Source organism: Xyrauchen texanus, chromosome 4, assembly GCF_025860055.1.
Source record: "Xyrauchen texanus isolate HMW12.3.18 chromosome 4, RBS_HiC_50CHRs, whole genome shotgun sequence".
Lineage (NCBI taxonomy): Eukaryota > Metazoa > Chordata > Actinopteri > Cypriniformes > Catostomidae > Xyrauchen > Xyrauchen texanus.
The window spans coordinates 44,568,433-44,584,976 of NC_068279.1; the positions used below are offsets into that span (position 1 = coordinate 44,568,433).

At 36.8% G+C, this 16,544-nt stretch overlaps 1 protein-coding gene across 2 annotated transcripts in view; it reads left to right on the plus strand.

The window, feature by feature from the left end:
• The window catches only part of LOC127642952 (tyrosine-protein kinase Fer-like), a 47,733-nt gene that overhangs the window by 21,770 nt on the left and 9,419 nt on the right, over positions 1 to 16,544 (plus strand). Inside the window, exons 10-16 of one of the 2 annotated variants that reach the window (XM_052125421.1) lie at positions 1,171 to 1,266; positions 1,372 to 1,575; positions 2,029 to 2,151; positions 8,792 to 8,848; positions 9,071 to 9,186; positions 10,137 to 10,231; positions 10,360 to 10,483. In XM_052125421.1, the coding sequence (XP_051981381.1) occupies positions 1,171 to 1,266; positions 1,372 to 1,575; positions 2,029 to 2,151; positions 8,792 to 8,848; positions 9,071 to 9,186; positions 10,137 to 10,231; positions 10,360 to 10,483 (815 nt within the window). Of the gene's footprint in view, positions 1 to 352; positions 421 to 1,170; positions 1,267 to 1,371; positions 1,576 to 2,028; positions 2,152 to 8,791; positions 8,849 to 9,070; positions 9,187 to 10,136; positions 10,232 to 10,359; positions 10,484 to 16,544 lie in introns of those variants that run through there. The other variant, XM_052125422.1, reaches the window with a different exon arrangement.

The following is a 16,544-nucleotide window of genomic DNA, read 5'->3' on the forward strand; positions in this document are numbered from 1 at the left end:
ACTGAAATTATGTTACTCATGATTTTAAAACCGTATTACTCTAAATTTTATAGTAAGGATAATGCTTAAATTCTTGACATACATTTTTAGTCAAATATAAATTGTTCCTACATACAGTTGTATGCATAAGTTTGCATCCCCCTTGCATAATTTGCAATATGTTTATCATACAAAAAGAAAAAGAAAAGAGGGATCCATTTGCATGTTGTTTCTTATTTAGAAACATAAAGGTAGGTAAAATAATATCTGAATTTGCTCAAATTATCCTGTTCAAACGTTTACATCCCCATGGTACTTAAAATGATGTGTTGCTTCCTTGATGATTAATGACTGTTTGTATCTTTTGTGATAGTTGTGCATGAGTCCATGCTTTGTCCTGAGCAGTGAAGCTGACCACCGTTCTTAAGAAAAATCTTCCAGGTACTGCATGTTTTTTGGTTTCCCAGCATCTTCTGCACATTTGAGTTCTTCCCAAAAGTGGTTATAAAATGTTGAGATCCAGCTTTTGACACTCAGTAAATTGAGGGACTCATACACAACTTTTACAAAAGGTGCAAACAGTCATTGATGCTCAAGAAGACAACACAATACTCTATATTAAGAACCAAGGTGATGTAAACTTTTGAACAAGATGATTTGTGTAAATCGTTATTATTTTGTCTTGTGGGATATGTGTAAATATCTGTTATGTAGCATCTAAGGGGAATTCTAAATAAAAAAATATGATCTTTTATCTCTTATCATTTTTATAAATTCTGATAACAGTGTGTAAACTTATGAAAAAGGGGGTATGCAAACATATGCTATCAACTGTAATAGATTCTTTACAAAAGCACTGTTTTATGAGTGTGCAAGGCTGTAATCTAAATAAAGGCTGGCTACTCTGAGGAACAACTTTTGATTCGTCTAAAATGTTTTTGGCACTACATAATTCCCATACTATTCCATTTGTGTTATTTGATCGTGTTGATGACTAAACTATTATTCTAAGATGTGGAAAGTAGTAGTAATAAAGAATGATTAGGTGTGTCCAGACTTTTGACTGTTTGCGTACCACGGTACTCAATGACTAGCATGTTAATATACCATTGAATGAATGACCATCGTACATCTGTAAAACATGAGATGTGTATTTGTAAGACTTTGTCATTGGCATACTGTACATTGCAGGATAAAAGCAAAGACAAGACATCAAAGTTTGAGACCCTAAGGCACTCCATTGCCGGAATCATCCGCTCACCCAAGTCAGTTCTGAGCTCTTCCTCAGTAAGTTTCAAAACTTAAACTCCTCCTTTCTCAACATCTCATTTTTCTATCCTGACAGTGAAAATGATCTGTCTTAACCAATGTTACCTATTTTTCCCCCATTAGTTTTTTGACGTGATTCCCACCAGTGAGAAACCGCTGGGTGAGCAGGAGTGGTATCACGGTGCCATTCCCAGGACAGAAGCTCAGGAGCTGCTGAAGCAGCAGGGAGACTTCTTGGTACGCGAGAGCCACGGCAAACCTGGAGAGTATGTGCTGTCGGTGTTCTCAGATGGACAACGCAGACACTTCATCATTCAGTTCGCTGATGTGAGTGATTTGCACCTTATTGACTCTGCTATGATGAAAAACTCCCAAGTTATTAAAGTATAAAGATGGTTCCTCTTCAGATTATGTGTTCAACTACTATGCACTTGTATGAATAATTAAGCATTTGATGCAGCATACTTATCGCAGCCTACTTATTACTGCTACTGAGCTGAGGTTAGGGTACAGGTGGGTTAGGCTTTGGGTTTTACGGATGTACTTGCCTCACACTAGTTTACTTCTAACTTTTGCAAGTGTAGACAACGGTTGTCTGGGTATTCCATGCACAGTACATACTTCATAATGCAGAAATAGTAAGAGTAGTATGGTATAATGTTTTATTTCATTGTTTTTTGTTGTTGTTTATACTTAACTTAATATCAGCCTTTACACTGCCCTAATGTGTATGATCTCAGTGTGCTATCTGATTTTTTTTGTGGCTCTTTTTGTTCACAGAATCAGTACAGATTTGAAGGCACTGGCTTCCCCACCATCCCACAGCTCATAGAGCATCATTACACAACTAAACAAGTCATCACCAAGAAATCTGGGGTCATACTCTTAAACCCTCTCATAAAGGTGAAAAATGCTCTCGCTCTTCATTTTAACAAGCTGTTCGGCTCGGTGTACGGTCATTTGATACATCTCCACTAAAGCCATCACTGCAATTCCAATATGAGGCCAGAAAGTTTCTTATTACAGAAATGATCAGAGTGTAGATTGCTCAGTTGGACCAATGTGTGCAGCTGCACTTTAAATTGAATGTCAGGCAGTGCAGTTCTCAAATCAAAATGTCTGGGTGATGTAAAGTCCTGTGATTTTGTGTGTGTGTGTGTGTGTGTGTACTGATTTCCTCTTGGCTACACAAGGAGATTGTGTCAGTTCAGAAGAAGTCAGTTTAAACTCCTTTGCTCCACACTTGCTGATATCCCCCTGGGGAGTGTGTGTGCATCTATCAGGCTGGATGATTGCCTGCGTCTGTGTTCATCTGATGGGTTTTTGATGACGGGAGCAAAGCACCTCAGCCGAACATGCTGACTGAAATCATAATAGTGGTGATGTTTCTGCTACAGCGTGCATGCAAGATCAGGGCTGCTGACAAACACCACCAGACCCCTGTGAATCAGGGCTGGATGATTTATTGAAAATTCATTAAATGTTGATGATTTTGCTGGCGGTATAAAATTATGCAACAAAGCAAGTATCGTGATAAATTAACCTTTCAACTCTGGTGCATTTTTGGGCTTCAGCCTGCAATGTTTTAAACTCAAATGTAAAAGCTCACCATTCTCACACACACTGTGGAATAATTGCAAAAAAAATGGGTGTTATTTTTCAGAAACCCCCCAAATAAAAAAAGACTTTAATTCCTAAATAGTATTGTACAACCCCAATTCTGAAAAAGTTGGGACTGTATGAAAATGGTAATAAAAACAAAATTATATTCACCATTTGCTAAATTGAACATACCACAACTACACATAATATGATGTTTTACCTTGTGAATGTCATTGTTTTTTGTACAGTAATTTCAAATCAGATGATTGCAACACGCTCCAAAAAATTGGAGACAGGCAGTTTAAGACTAATAACAATTTGACTAGTTGAAATAACAAGGCGATGTGAAACAGGAGATGTTAAACAGGTGAGGCAATCATGTCGTAGTATGTAAGGAGCCTCCAAAAACAGCCTAGTCCTTCAAGAGCAAGGACTGTTCGATTCTTGTCAATTTGCCAACAGATGCTTCAGCAAATAATCCAGCACTATGAGAACAATGTTCCCCAAAGACAAATTGGAAGGATTTTGGCCATTTCACCCTCTACAGTGCACAATATAGTTAAAAGATTCAAGATATCTGGTCAAATCTCAGTGTGGAAAGGGCAAGACGAAAACCACTTATGAATGTGCGTGATCTCTGATCCCTCAGATGTCACCGTCTTAAAAAACATCATTCATCTGTAATGGATATCAAGAACAGGGGCTTGGGATAACTTTAGTAAACCTTTGTTAGTCAACACCTTTCACCGCGGCATCCACAGATGCAAGTTAAGACTTCACTATGCAAAGCAGAAGCCATACATCAACACTGTCCAGAAGTGGGGCCAAAGAGGAAAAGGAGCATCCAAGCCGTTATCAGCATCAGGTCCAAACTCCAGTGTCCGTATGGGCCAGGGGTGTGTCAGTGTCCATGGGATGGGTAACTCACACATCTGTGAGAACACCATGAATGCAGACAGATATGAACAAATTTTTGAGCAACATATACTGCCATCCAGCACCGTTGTTTCCAGGGAAGTCCCTGCATTCTCGAGCAGGGCAAATTCAAACCACACACTGCCCGGATTACAAGTGCATGACTGTGAAAGCAGAGATTGTGGGTGCTAGACTGGCCTGCCTGTAATTCTGACCTGTCTCCAAATGAGAATGCATGGGGCATTATGAAGCACACCATACGGCAACGAAGACCCTGTACAATTGTGCAGCTAAAAACCTGTATAATGGATGACTGGGGGAAAATTCCACTTTCTAAACTTAAACTTGTGTCTTCAGTGCCCAAGTGCTTAATAAGTATTATTAGAAGAAATGGTGATGTTTCACACTGGTAAACACTCGACTGTCCCAACTTTTTTGGAGCGTGTTTAAATCATCTGATTTGAAATTACTGTACATTTAAAAAAAAAACAATGAAATTCACAAGGAAAATCTTGATATTATGTGTAGTTATAGTGCTTTCAATTTAGCAAAGGGTGAATATAATTAGCAAATCACTCCAACAAAAAAATATGTTTTTATTAGCATTTTTCATACAGTCTCAACATTTTCGGAATTGGTGTTGTATATGTTTACAATGTTATGATGAATAGAATGTAAAACAAATTGTCCTAACTTTGTAAGCATGTAAATCTCCCTGCAAAAAGTATATATATATATTTTTCCATTCTATTAGTAGGTAGCAAGAACTAGAAGAAAAAAAAATCAGCTTCCATCACAATATGCAGATCTGAAATGTTGGAGGTGGTCTAACGCATCTCATCCCTCATAGATGTGCTTGTCCAAGACATACATTTACAATTCATGCACCACCCCCAATGTTTCATTGAATATTTCGACCTCTGAGTGGACTAGAAGCTCAATATAGATGACATTAGAAAGCTGGGATCCTTTCCTTTGTGATGATATATATCATTTTATCATCAATAGTCGATGACATATTTTCAATAATTTGTTTTACATGCTTTTCCTCATATTTACATATTTTTCTCTGGACATCTAAGATATTACATTACATTGGATTATGCATTCAAGCAGGCTCACAGATAAGTAAAACATTTCTTTGCATTTTTGCTTTGCAAAAAACTTTGCAAAATTATTTACTTTATCAAAAGGCTGGGAAGTGTTGATATATCATTGTTTTAGGTACTTCAGCCAGCTGGAAAAGCTGGACTATGTTAAGACTAATCAGACACAAATCAAAGCTTGTAATGAATTATTTCGAAATGAATTGAACAGTTTGGTGGATTCAAACTAGGCTCTATAAACCCAGTGTTTTGATGCAGATACTGTAGCTTGTTTTGTTCAGTGTTGGAAATGTGTATTGAGTGTAGTGCATTACTGTTCAGGTTAATGACGACACTACAGGACACTCAGCTTCATGATGTTCAGAGCAATGGCCCTTTAGTTGACACCATTATCAGTGTCATAGTTAATGTTAGTTATCATTCGCACTGCTGTGACTATTGAGATTTTAGGTTTTTAGGTTTACATGACATACTGTAAGTACTTATTTACACCTCCATGAAAAATTAACATTAATTTAACATAAAAAAACATAATGAAACAACTATTAATCATAATAATAATAATAATAACCATATTCAAAATAATAATAAAAATGTGTACATACAAAGATGGGGGAATACAGGTTGCACAGCAAAAAACTATTTAGTCAGCAATTGTTTCCGTTAAGGACTAGGGATTCACCTATACCTGAACTCTCCGCATCAGCCGATCCCGATCAGATACCAGTGTTGTTTTTCTTTTCTCGGTTTAGAACAGCTATACCTCATTGTGTGTAACTGATTGGGGGTACTATTTTATATGGAAATAAACTAACCTCTAACTACACATTTCATTATGAAACCGAGGATAAAACTATTATATATGAAGGTTTTTTTTTTATTTTTTATTTTTAAGTCTACTGATAATGCAATGGCAGAATTAACAGAATTAATTCTAAGTTCTCTTTACACATTGTTTCAACTTCTATCTGGACAAATAGATTGAGATGTCTTTTTGTTCACTTTGTTTGTTATATGATTTCAGTCCAATTTAAATATTATTGTAATCTTATATAAAAAATAAAACAACAATAACAATAATAAAAATAATAATTTGTTTTATTATTATTATTTTTAATGAAAACAACAATAGAAATAATACTAAATAAATATTTATTTAGAATTTTATCATACATTACTAATGCATTTCAGTTGTAATTTCTGGGGCTTTCATTTTGACACTCCAGGAAGATGGGGACCATTGAGTGTCTGTGTGGGCTTGTTCACAGTAGTTTAATATGCCTTGCATTCAAGATCTGTTGAATTGCTCTGGCGGTTCTGATGTCAATGCATATTATAATCGAACCAAAGATGCTGAGCATCTAAACTCAGCAAAAAAAGAAACGTCCCTTTTTCAGGACACTGTATTTTAAAGATCATTTTGTAAAAATCCAAATAACTTTACAGATCTTTATTGTAAAGGTTTAAACAATGTTTTCCATGCTTGTTCAATGAACTATAAACAGTTAATGAACATGCACCTGTGGAACGGTCATTAAGACACTAACAGCTTACAGATGGCAATTAACGTCACAGTTATAAAAACTTGGGACACTAAAGAGACCTTTCTACTGACTCTGAAAAACACCAAAATAAAGATGCCCAGGGTCCCTGCTCATCTGTGTGAACGTGCCTTAGGCATGCTTCATGGAGACATGAGGACTGCAGATGTGGCCAGGGCAATAAATTGCAATGTCCGTACTGTAAGGCTCCTAAGACAGCGCTACAGGGAGACAGGAAGGACAGCTGATCGTCCTCGCAGTGGCAGACCATGTGTAACCACCTACACAAGATCGGTACATCCGATTGTTACACTTTGGGACAGGTGGCAACAACAACTGCCCGAGTTACACCAGGAATGCACAATCCCTCCATCAGTGCTCAGACTGTCCACAATAGGCTGAGAGAGGCTGGACTGAGGCCTTTCTAGGCCTGTTGTAAGGCAGGTCCTTACCGGACATGACTGGCAACAAGCGTCGCCTATGGGCAAAAACCAACCTCTTTGCTGGACCAGACAGGACTGGCAAAAAGTGCTCTTCATTGACGAGTTGCAGTTTTGTCGGATTGGTGTTTATCATCAAGGGAATGAGCGTTACACCGAGGCCTGTACAATGGAGCGGGATCTATTTGGAGGGTCCGTCATAGTCTGGGGCGGTGTTTCACAGCATCATAGGACTGAGTTTGTCGTCATTGCAGGCGATGTCAATGCTGTGCATTACAGGGAAGACGTCCTCCTCCCTCATGTTGTAGCCTTCTTGTAGGCTCATCCTGACATGACCCTCCAGCATGACAATGCCACTAGGCATACTGCTCGTTCTGTGCGTGATTTCCTGCAAGACAGGAATGTCAGTGTTCTGCCAATAAAAGCAGTTGAAAGTGAGAGGACATTTCTTTTTTGCTGAGTTTACCTCTGAGATGTAGTTTGTGTGGAGTGCTCACATATTGCAAAATTGCTCTGAGCTAAATGCAGTAGCTTTTCATCAGCCCGTGCATGCTAAGTATATGTGACACAGTAGAGCACTGCTCATTTACTGAAGTGTGACTGTACATGTATTTATTAAATGCAGCCTTTTGAGATTCACTAAGCTATCGGATGTCTTTGAGACTTTAAATAAAATGCACAAGTCAAATGGACTACTTTAATGGTGCTTTTGTGGCATTTTTGGAGCTTGAAGGTAACTACCATGATTAACACACAGGACTCATCAGGCCAATACCCTATTCTGTAAAAATGTCTATGTGGGGGGCCTGGGTAGCTCAGCGAGTATTGACGCTGACTAGTACCCCTGGAGTCGTGAGTTTGAATCCAGGGTGTGTTGAGTGACTCCAGCCAGATCTCCTAAGCAACCAAATTGGCCTGGTTGCTAGAGAGGGTAGAGTCACATGGGGTAACCTCCTCTGGATAACCTCCTCACGGTCACGATTAGTGGTTCTCGCTCTCAATGGGGTGCGTGGTAAGTGGTGTGTGGATCGTGGAGTCTCCACAGGGTCATGCACAGTGAGCCACATGATAAGATGCGTGGATTCACTGTCTCAGAAGCGGAGGCAACCGGATTGAGGTAATAATAATGTCTATATCGGGGGCAGATACCAATCCAGGTAACAAGACTGTACATCCTATTAAGGAAAGAAATGACATACATATGTTAGTCAAACTGTAAGATCTTCCAAAATAAAATATTTTTTCTTATTTTTATGTTTTAAATCTCTTTGAATCGCTGACCTCTCAAATGTAGCATTTGGTTGTCTACTCACTGGAGTTGCAGCTAGAGTTGTGAATCCATTTATTTGAATTGGGATCGTGTGTTGCAAGGATGGGGAGGGAAAACTCAAGGGTTTGTAAAATGAATGCTCAGTCATGCAACCAAAAAATGATGACATTTCATCTTTTAATGGAACACACTCTGTAGGGATCCATTGATAAATGGAAATCTCAAAGATGTGGGTACATTTGTGTTTTTACTGTATTCCCACTTGATTACAAACTGACACTATGCATTATGCATTATTTTCTGTCAAACGCTCTGTCTGAGCTTTCTCTAGTGGGTTGTCCTACAGCACTACACTCATTATTATCTTGTGATCAGTAAAAAGGAACTATTAGATTAAACTTTTAATGGACGAATTAATTAGCCAATCAAATTCTGCATAAAAAGGTAACAAAACAGGTATTCAGATCTTCAAAAGACAGGATATCTCTGTGCATGTTTTGGGGAATGAAGTGATAATTGCATCATTATCATAGAGCGGACCATCACCACAGTAACTGACCCACAAAGCACTCGTCATCTCTGTTTCTCTCTTTGTTTCCATATGAGTCATTAGTTCATTAATGAACATGTGTCAGAATGCTAATTCTCTGCTTTTGTTTGTTTCCTCAGGATAAGAAATGGATCCTCAATCACGAGGATGTTATTCTTGGAGAACTCCTTGGCAAAGTAAGCCTTAGAGTCACTTAAAATATTAACTACTAAAATAAATGACTAGTCGGTTGATGGAAGACTAGTTTTCCTGAACCATCCTTTGTATTATGTTACTCCAATGTACTTCAAAGAATACCGTGATACATGTCCACCATACATGGTATTACTGTTGCTTTTTGGTACTTTTTTTATTGTACTATTTCAAAAATCAAACATGGCACTGAAAAATTATTTTAGGGAAACTTTGGAGAGGTTTTCAAAGGAATACTTCGAGATAAAACCCCTGTGGCGGTGAAAACCTGTAAGGAAGATCTACCACAAGACATCAAGATAAAGTTCCTCTCAGAAGCCAGGTGAACCCATATCCACTTTTTATCCAAAACCTTTTTCTTTACCTCAGACTAGGGTTTTGCAGTTTATGGATACTAATGAAATATTGCGAGACCAAAAAAATGTAAATGGTACGATATCATCTTGTTGCTAATTTTGGTACCATATTACAGTATGTTGTCATTAGCAAAATTACATGAGATGTGACAAATTTGAGATCAATGACAATTTGAAAATAAAATAAAAAAACCTCTGGTTTGTGTGAACCAGTCTGGTCAAGTGTGAACATTAAAAAGCAGAAGGATGCAATTTAATTAAATATTATAGTCCCATGCACTGCACACTACAGAATGTACAAGAGGTGCCGCTCTGCTCTGTCATCTGCTTCACACGTGCACACACTCACATAAACTCATTATTATCTTTATGCAATATCACAAATGTTTCACAAAAAAATCAGTGTTTTATCGGCATGTTGTTATTCAACTATAGCAGCCTTGCACCACAGGAAATTAGATTTTTTTTTTCATGAGTGTTTTCATTAATACTGCGAAGCTCTGTTGTGCAGCATTTTATTTTACCCAAAATAAAATTGCAATTTTTTTTATTTCTATATATATATATTTGATGAAACACCATTTGATCATATCATTTGAGTAAAACATTTAACATGGAATCCAGAAAAATGTAAATCAGAAAATGCATAATTTGTATCTGAGAATTTATGCAGTTAGTTTAATCGTCATTTTCCGAGGCTTTTATTTGTTGTTTATAGTATCGATTTAGTATCAATACTGAGGTACCAGGGCTGATATTGTACAGAAGCCAAAATGTTGGTATCGAAGCAACCCTACCTCAGACCTACACATACTGTTTTTAAACCCTCAAACATCTAGAAATAAAAGTTAAAGTCAATAAAATAAAGATAAACAATGCAGTCCATATTCATTTATGCTTCCACCACCACTTGTAGGATCCTGAAGCAGTATGATCACCCTAACATTGTGAAGTTAATAGGCGTCTGTACCCAACGGCAGCCCATTTACATAGTAATGGAACTTGTACCAGGTCAGTAAACTGGATCTTTGTCTCCGCCATTAGCCACAGAAATCCTTCCTCATCAAAAGTTGTGTCATACACTTGTTTTTAATATATTGCATACACATAGCTCATATAATTTGGCCATTTTTCAACAGGCGGCGACTTTTTATCTTTCTTAAGAAAGAAAAAGGAGGACTTTAAGACAAAACAACTGGTTAAGTTTGCATTAGATGCTGCTGCAGGAATGGCATACCTGGAGCTAAAGAACTGTATACACAGGTAAGAAGAACTGTAGTTTTAATTGTGATATAATTCATTATTTCTGGTTGAATGTCACAAAACCTGTCAAGAACATGCCCATATCACATTTCAACCCAAAATAAAAAAGAAAGAAATTCAGAAATTATAATAATCCTATTTTTAAGATTATTACGTTTTTTGTTGTATAATTTAGTATTAAGGGCCCAAGCACTGACATTGTGGAGGCTCTGTAGCTCCACCTAGAAGATGGGCAAGTTCGGGTGCCCTGTAGCACATCCCTTTTGAGCTACCTTCACCAAACTTTGTACACATATAGATCTCATCAAGCCAGACAACTTTTGTGCTGACAGTCATAAGCTCTGCCCAACAGAAAGTTGGCCATTTGGGATTGTTTGAAAAATGCGTGCTCTGGAATTTGAAATACTCCTCCTAGGGATTTAATGTTACAGGTACCAAATGTGGGCAGCATCATGCCATGACATTGACGATGCTAAATTGCGAACAGATTTTTTTATACAGCAAGCGGTGTTGCCATGGCATCGTCTGATTTACATCAAAATTGAGCTATAAGTTTTACCTTGCTGGCTGATTACATTGATGTGGCTATTGTGGGTCATGGCCGTATTACCACCAACTGACAGAAGTATGGCACTTCTAACAGACTTTGAAATTAAAAATGTATTTTATGTTTACCTGAATTGCTCAACATTTTTTAAGAATAATGCCAAGACTCTTGATATCTTAAACAGTGTTGCCTTGGCAACACAATAATTTTATTATTCCTTTTTATGTATATTCACGTTTTTGAAGTACTTTGCATGCTTGCATTTTCATGATATTTTGCACACACATCAGTGTTTTAGGCCATTAAGCCTGGGCAAAAGTTAACACATGAGCTCTGCAGCACCACCTTTTGATAAAAGGTGGTGTCAGTTTCTTCTATGGTCACCAAACTTGCTACATATATTGTTCTCAAGCTGGACAACTTTCAAAATTAAAGTCATTAGCTCTGCCCAACAGCAAGTCAGCCATTTTTGATTGAATGTGCATTTTTTTTGAAAATGGCAGGCCTTGAACTTTTTAATGCTCCTAGGGAATTCATGTGACTGGCAATATTATGCCAAGACATTGAAGATGTTAAAACGTGAATGGATTTTTATATATTGAACAGTGTTACCATGGCGAGGCAAGAAATTACGGGCACAAATCTGAAACAGGAAGTTCGTTATATCTTCTGTGTGCATTGTATGATTTTGATGAAAATTCAGCTTTATGTTTGGTAATGGGGGCTGATCACATTTATGTGGCTATTATGGGTCAGTGTCATAGCGCCACCGACTGGTACCAGGAAGTAAGGCAATTTTATCAGACTTAATAGAAGTAGCCCTCTTGTGTTTACATGAATTGCTTTCAACTGCTGATGAAAAATTGTAAAGGGATATTTGATATCTTAAATACTGTTGCCATGGCAGTTTTTTGTGTAAGGGAAAGCACTTTTTTTTATAGTGAAATAAAGAAAAGCTAAGAAGATAATTGTAATGAAAATATACTGCACAAACTTTTTATTTTTTATATAAATAAAAAATCAACTGAAATGTAAAAATACTAGAAAACCAAAGTCATATGTTTAACCCAGTTCTGAGTGGCAATTAACTTGTTCAGATGCAGTACCAGAAATGTCCAATAGTATAATGTCCATTGTTGACTGATTCCCAAAATACCACTTCTCAATCCCTCTAGGATTTTGTCTAGAAAGGATCCCTTTCGTACGTTATGTATAGTCTAAGTTTGTGTAACTATGTTCATCAGTTTATTATGTTTATCAATAGAACGACATATAAAGTTAAAGATCTGTTTAAGATGGGTAGCAAAATAGCAACATCATGCTCATGAATGGCTTTTAATTTTAAACAACATAAGCGTTAATTATACAGTATTAAGAAGATGGCAACATTTGTGGCACAGTGATGTACTTAAGGAATTGAGAATGGGCAGTGAGCGCTCCTCATTGCTTTTCCAGACAAAGCCCTGAGAAAAAAGCAAACAAACGTGTCCCCACTCAAGATATACATCCACTGAAATGCGGATGCAATTTTGTTAATTAAAATATATAGTTTCATATGGACGGATTAGAGCCTTTAACCTCTTATGCAATGAGCGAATGAATACACTAGACCACCCAGGCAGACTCCTTTTACCGGAGCTGATTGATGTACTTTTCCCCTGACTTGCAATATCTCGTGACCGACGATAGCACACATAGAGATAAAGTTATCAAATTTATTATGTTAAATATTTATTTTAGAACTTGAATTGATCATCAAGAATGACTTTCTATCAAAGCAGACCATTTAAAGTAATCTTTAACTAGTGCTTATCATTACTGTGCGACTTCAAATGCCATGTATCATGAGCTTGCCGCTGTTATTTTGCTAGCCGTCTTAAACTGATCTTTAACTTTTTATATGTCATTCTTTTGATAAACACAGTTAACTGATGAATACAGTTACACATACTTAGACTATACATAACAGACTGCGCATTTTGCGAGTTGACGAAAGAGGGATTTCTTCTATACATGACAAATTTTTCAGTATTGCACATTCAAGTAATCGCCGCATTATTTGCGATAGCATGCCATTTTTTTTTATCATTCCCACAAATTTTCAGCAAAAAACGCAAATCTGAGGGAATCCTATCGCTTTCCTTCATGTTTGACAGTGGCAAAACAAATGCTTGAAAAGCCTGAAGCAGTCGTAACATATCCAAGTGTACAGCTGCTGTTTGTATCATCTCCATAGTAAGAGTGCTCCAAGTTGTACGTTCACTATCAAAATCCTTCTAAACTTTCACTGGACCGCAGAGAGCACACATACATCACAACTAGCATTTAATCTTCACCCTGTGTGCTGCGAATGAGACATAAAACTCACGTTTATACAAAGAATCCCTAACATTCACTTAAAATCACCATTAGTTTTGATTAGAATTGTAAGTGTCATAAAGTTGGCTACGAAACTGAAAATTATGATATATGCTGAACACACTTGTATGCTGGAAGTAAATGTTTTTACTGATATAAAAAGGTCACTTATATAGATATATGCAATATACCTTATAGGTCAATATGAAAAAAATTGCAATATTCATATATGTAACATGATTTTTTTTAACATTTGTGGAATTTAAATGTGTATATAAATGCTCAAATATATGAGCTCTAATTGTATTTGTTTGGATATATGGCCACATAACAGATTTAAACATTAGATAATGTAATAATGGCAACAGGCCTAATTGTTGAATCCTCATTTGTGTATTTAGTTTACAGATTTATTTACAGTCTATTTTAATTACTTAGATGTGTTTTCTTGTATTACCTAACTACACTGTAATTGGATGACCAAATGTTCATCGTGGCAATGTTACTGATTACGTTGTGACAACCGGAAAAGTGTAATTCTTGGATTTGTAGCCACAACGTAACTTTGGAACTGTGCCAGTCCGTCATGACGACATTGTGGCAACATTGAGGAACAATAGTTGTTTGTCGGTTACCAGTTGGATTTTTTTTTTAATGATTAATGTATTGCCGGACACACAGTAGTCTAACCTAATTTATGTCCTTATTTTCCCAACATAATTTAAAGGTTATTTAAATAGTTGTGCATATGAATAATGAGTGCAGACTAAGAGTTAATGTACTATTGTAATGTAATGTATTTAATGTAAGGTATTTTGAAAGAGAACTGAGAAAAAATGCAACAATAAAAGAAATTGAGACCTATTGCCACATAATTGCAACAAAATTACAAGTCTAAATGATTTCAGTGCTCATATTAAACTCTACTTAGACCAACTTAACACCTAATACGTTGAATTACATTTGTTAATTTAATTAAAAAAAATTGTATATGACTTCATTACATTATAATCTTTAGATCTATATTTTTGTTCAATAAATATTAAATTATAGCAAAAACTTAATCCGTTAGCAATCAAATAAAAAATTAACAATTAAGTGTGTGTGTGTGTGTGTGTGTGTGTGTGTGTGTGTGTGTGTGTGTGTGTGTGTCCTCTGCCGTAACTATGAAGGAGGAAGCGGGAGCCAGGTAAACAATCCACGCAAGACACACTTTTCAGTGTACATCAAAACATAATTTTCAGCACAATAAACAAACACATACAACAACACTGAACAGCCTTGCTTTTCAGCAGTCACTGTGACACAGCTCCGTGCGTCTCTCTCTCCCTGTCTGCCACAGTCTTCTCTCCTTAAATACTCCCGCCACTCCTCCCTGGAACGCGAGACTAGTGTGGCGCACAGGTGGAACTCGTTTACCACTTATCTCTCCAGCCTCGCTCTGCCCCGACGCCACTCGGCCACGCCCGCTCACCACATACCCCCATCACCAAACTCAGGCTGGGGAGTCACTGGGCCTCTGACTTGCTTTCAGCACAGTTAACAAACTCATTCAACAACACTGAACAGCCTTGCTTTTCAGCAATCACAGTGACACAGTCACACACACACAGCTCTGTGTGTATATCTCTTCCCATCTGCCGCTGTCTTAACTCCATAAATACTCCCACCACTCCTCCCTGGAATGTGAGAACAGTGTGGCGCACAGGTGGCACAGTGATTTACTATTTATCTCTCGTGCCCCGACTCGGCTTGGCCACGCCCTGCACGCCACAAGATATTTACATACATAAAAGCTTATCCTGTATAATACACTTCCGTTAAAAACATTTGGTATAATGTTAGCGGACATTTCAGGTGATTTAAAGCTGCCAAATAATCACAGATGCAAAAATATTAACAGAACTCCATCTAGAAGGTAATAATGTTACTTAACCAATCTGAGGTGGTTGTTGCACTTTCATCAGTGGACCCTCACAATGAAATGCACTTTTTTTTCTTCAATAATTGGATCGGATAAGCAGAGAACATGAAACATAAGTACTGTCGCTCACATGTTGCATGTTGGAAAAATGTACTCTTAACATTTTTAATGTTTCACTGTAATGTTTTAATTGCAAAATAGACTGCAGAAGATGAAAGTTTATTTTTTAAGCTTTAATTTGATACCAAGTTCGTGAACATTGATGAAGTTTTTGATCTAAAATGAAGCATTTGCTTTTGCTACGTCTCTGCGGTAACACGCTCAACAAGCCATGTGATAAGATGGGCGGATTGACGGTCTTAGGTGCGGAGGCAACTGAGTTTCGTCCTGCACTACCCAGTTTGAGTCGAGTCACTATGCCACCACGAGGACTTGGAGCTCATTGGGAATTGGGCATTCAAAATTGGGGAGAAAAGAATATTTACCCAAATTGCTTCAAAATTGTTTAGATAAATTTGAAATGCCAAATGCATGTCCACCTTGCATTATTTTCCAAAAGCCACCAGGTGGAAATGGACCCAATGTGCTAGGGCCCGTCATCGCTGCTTGCAGCTATATTTAGTTTAGTTTTTGTTTTTCCAATTTTGTAAGTTTCAATTTTTTGTTAGTTTAGGAAAATAAAAAAGAAAGTGAAATTATATTTAGCATAAAGAAAAATTGACTATTTTTAAAACCATTAAGTGTTATTTTTATGGCATTATTTTTCTTATCTAGTTAATATTTAATTAAAATTATTTAGTTTAGTTTCTATTTAATTTTTAGTTTAGGAAAAAAAAATTGGAATTATATTTTAAAAAGAAAATAAGTAAATTTTTAGTACCATTACGTTTGCATTATTTTTAGTATTTAGTTTGGAATTTTTTGTTTTTTGTTTTGTTTTCGATGCGCTACCTAAGGAATAATCTACAGTCATTATCACTAAATAAACCCTGACCATGTGGTCAGGACCCTGATGTGGAGCAGTACTGAAGTATTGTTTTAAAGGGGTTTTATTTTTAGAAAAAGACCATCCGACTGTAGATTATCCCACTTGTTACACGGCTACTTACCAGGTACATAATTAAATGGACATGAAATATTGATTTTTAGTAGAAATCATGTCATAAATCAGAAATCATTTTTTCTGTGAGAAAAAAGGGACCAGATTCTCCAGAAACGGCTTAACTGAACCT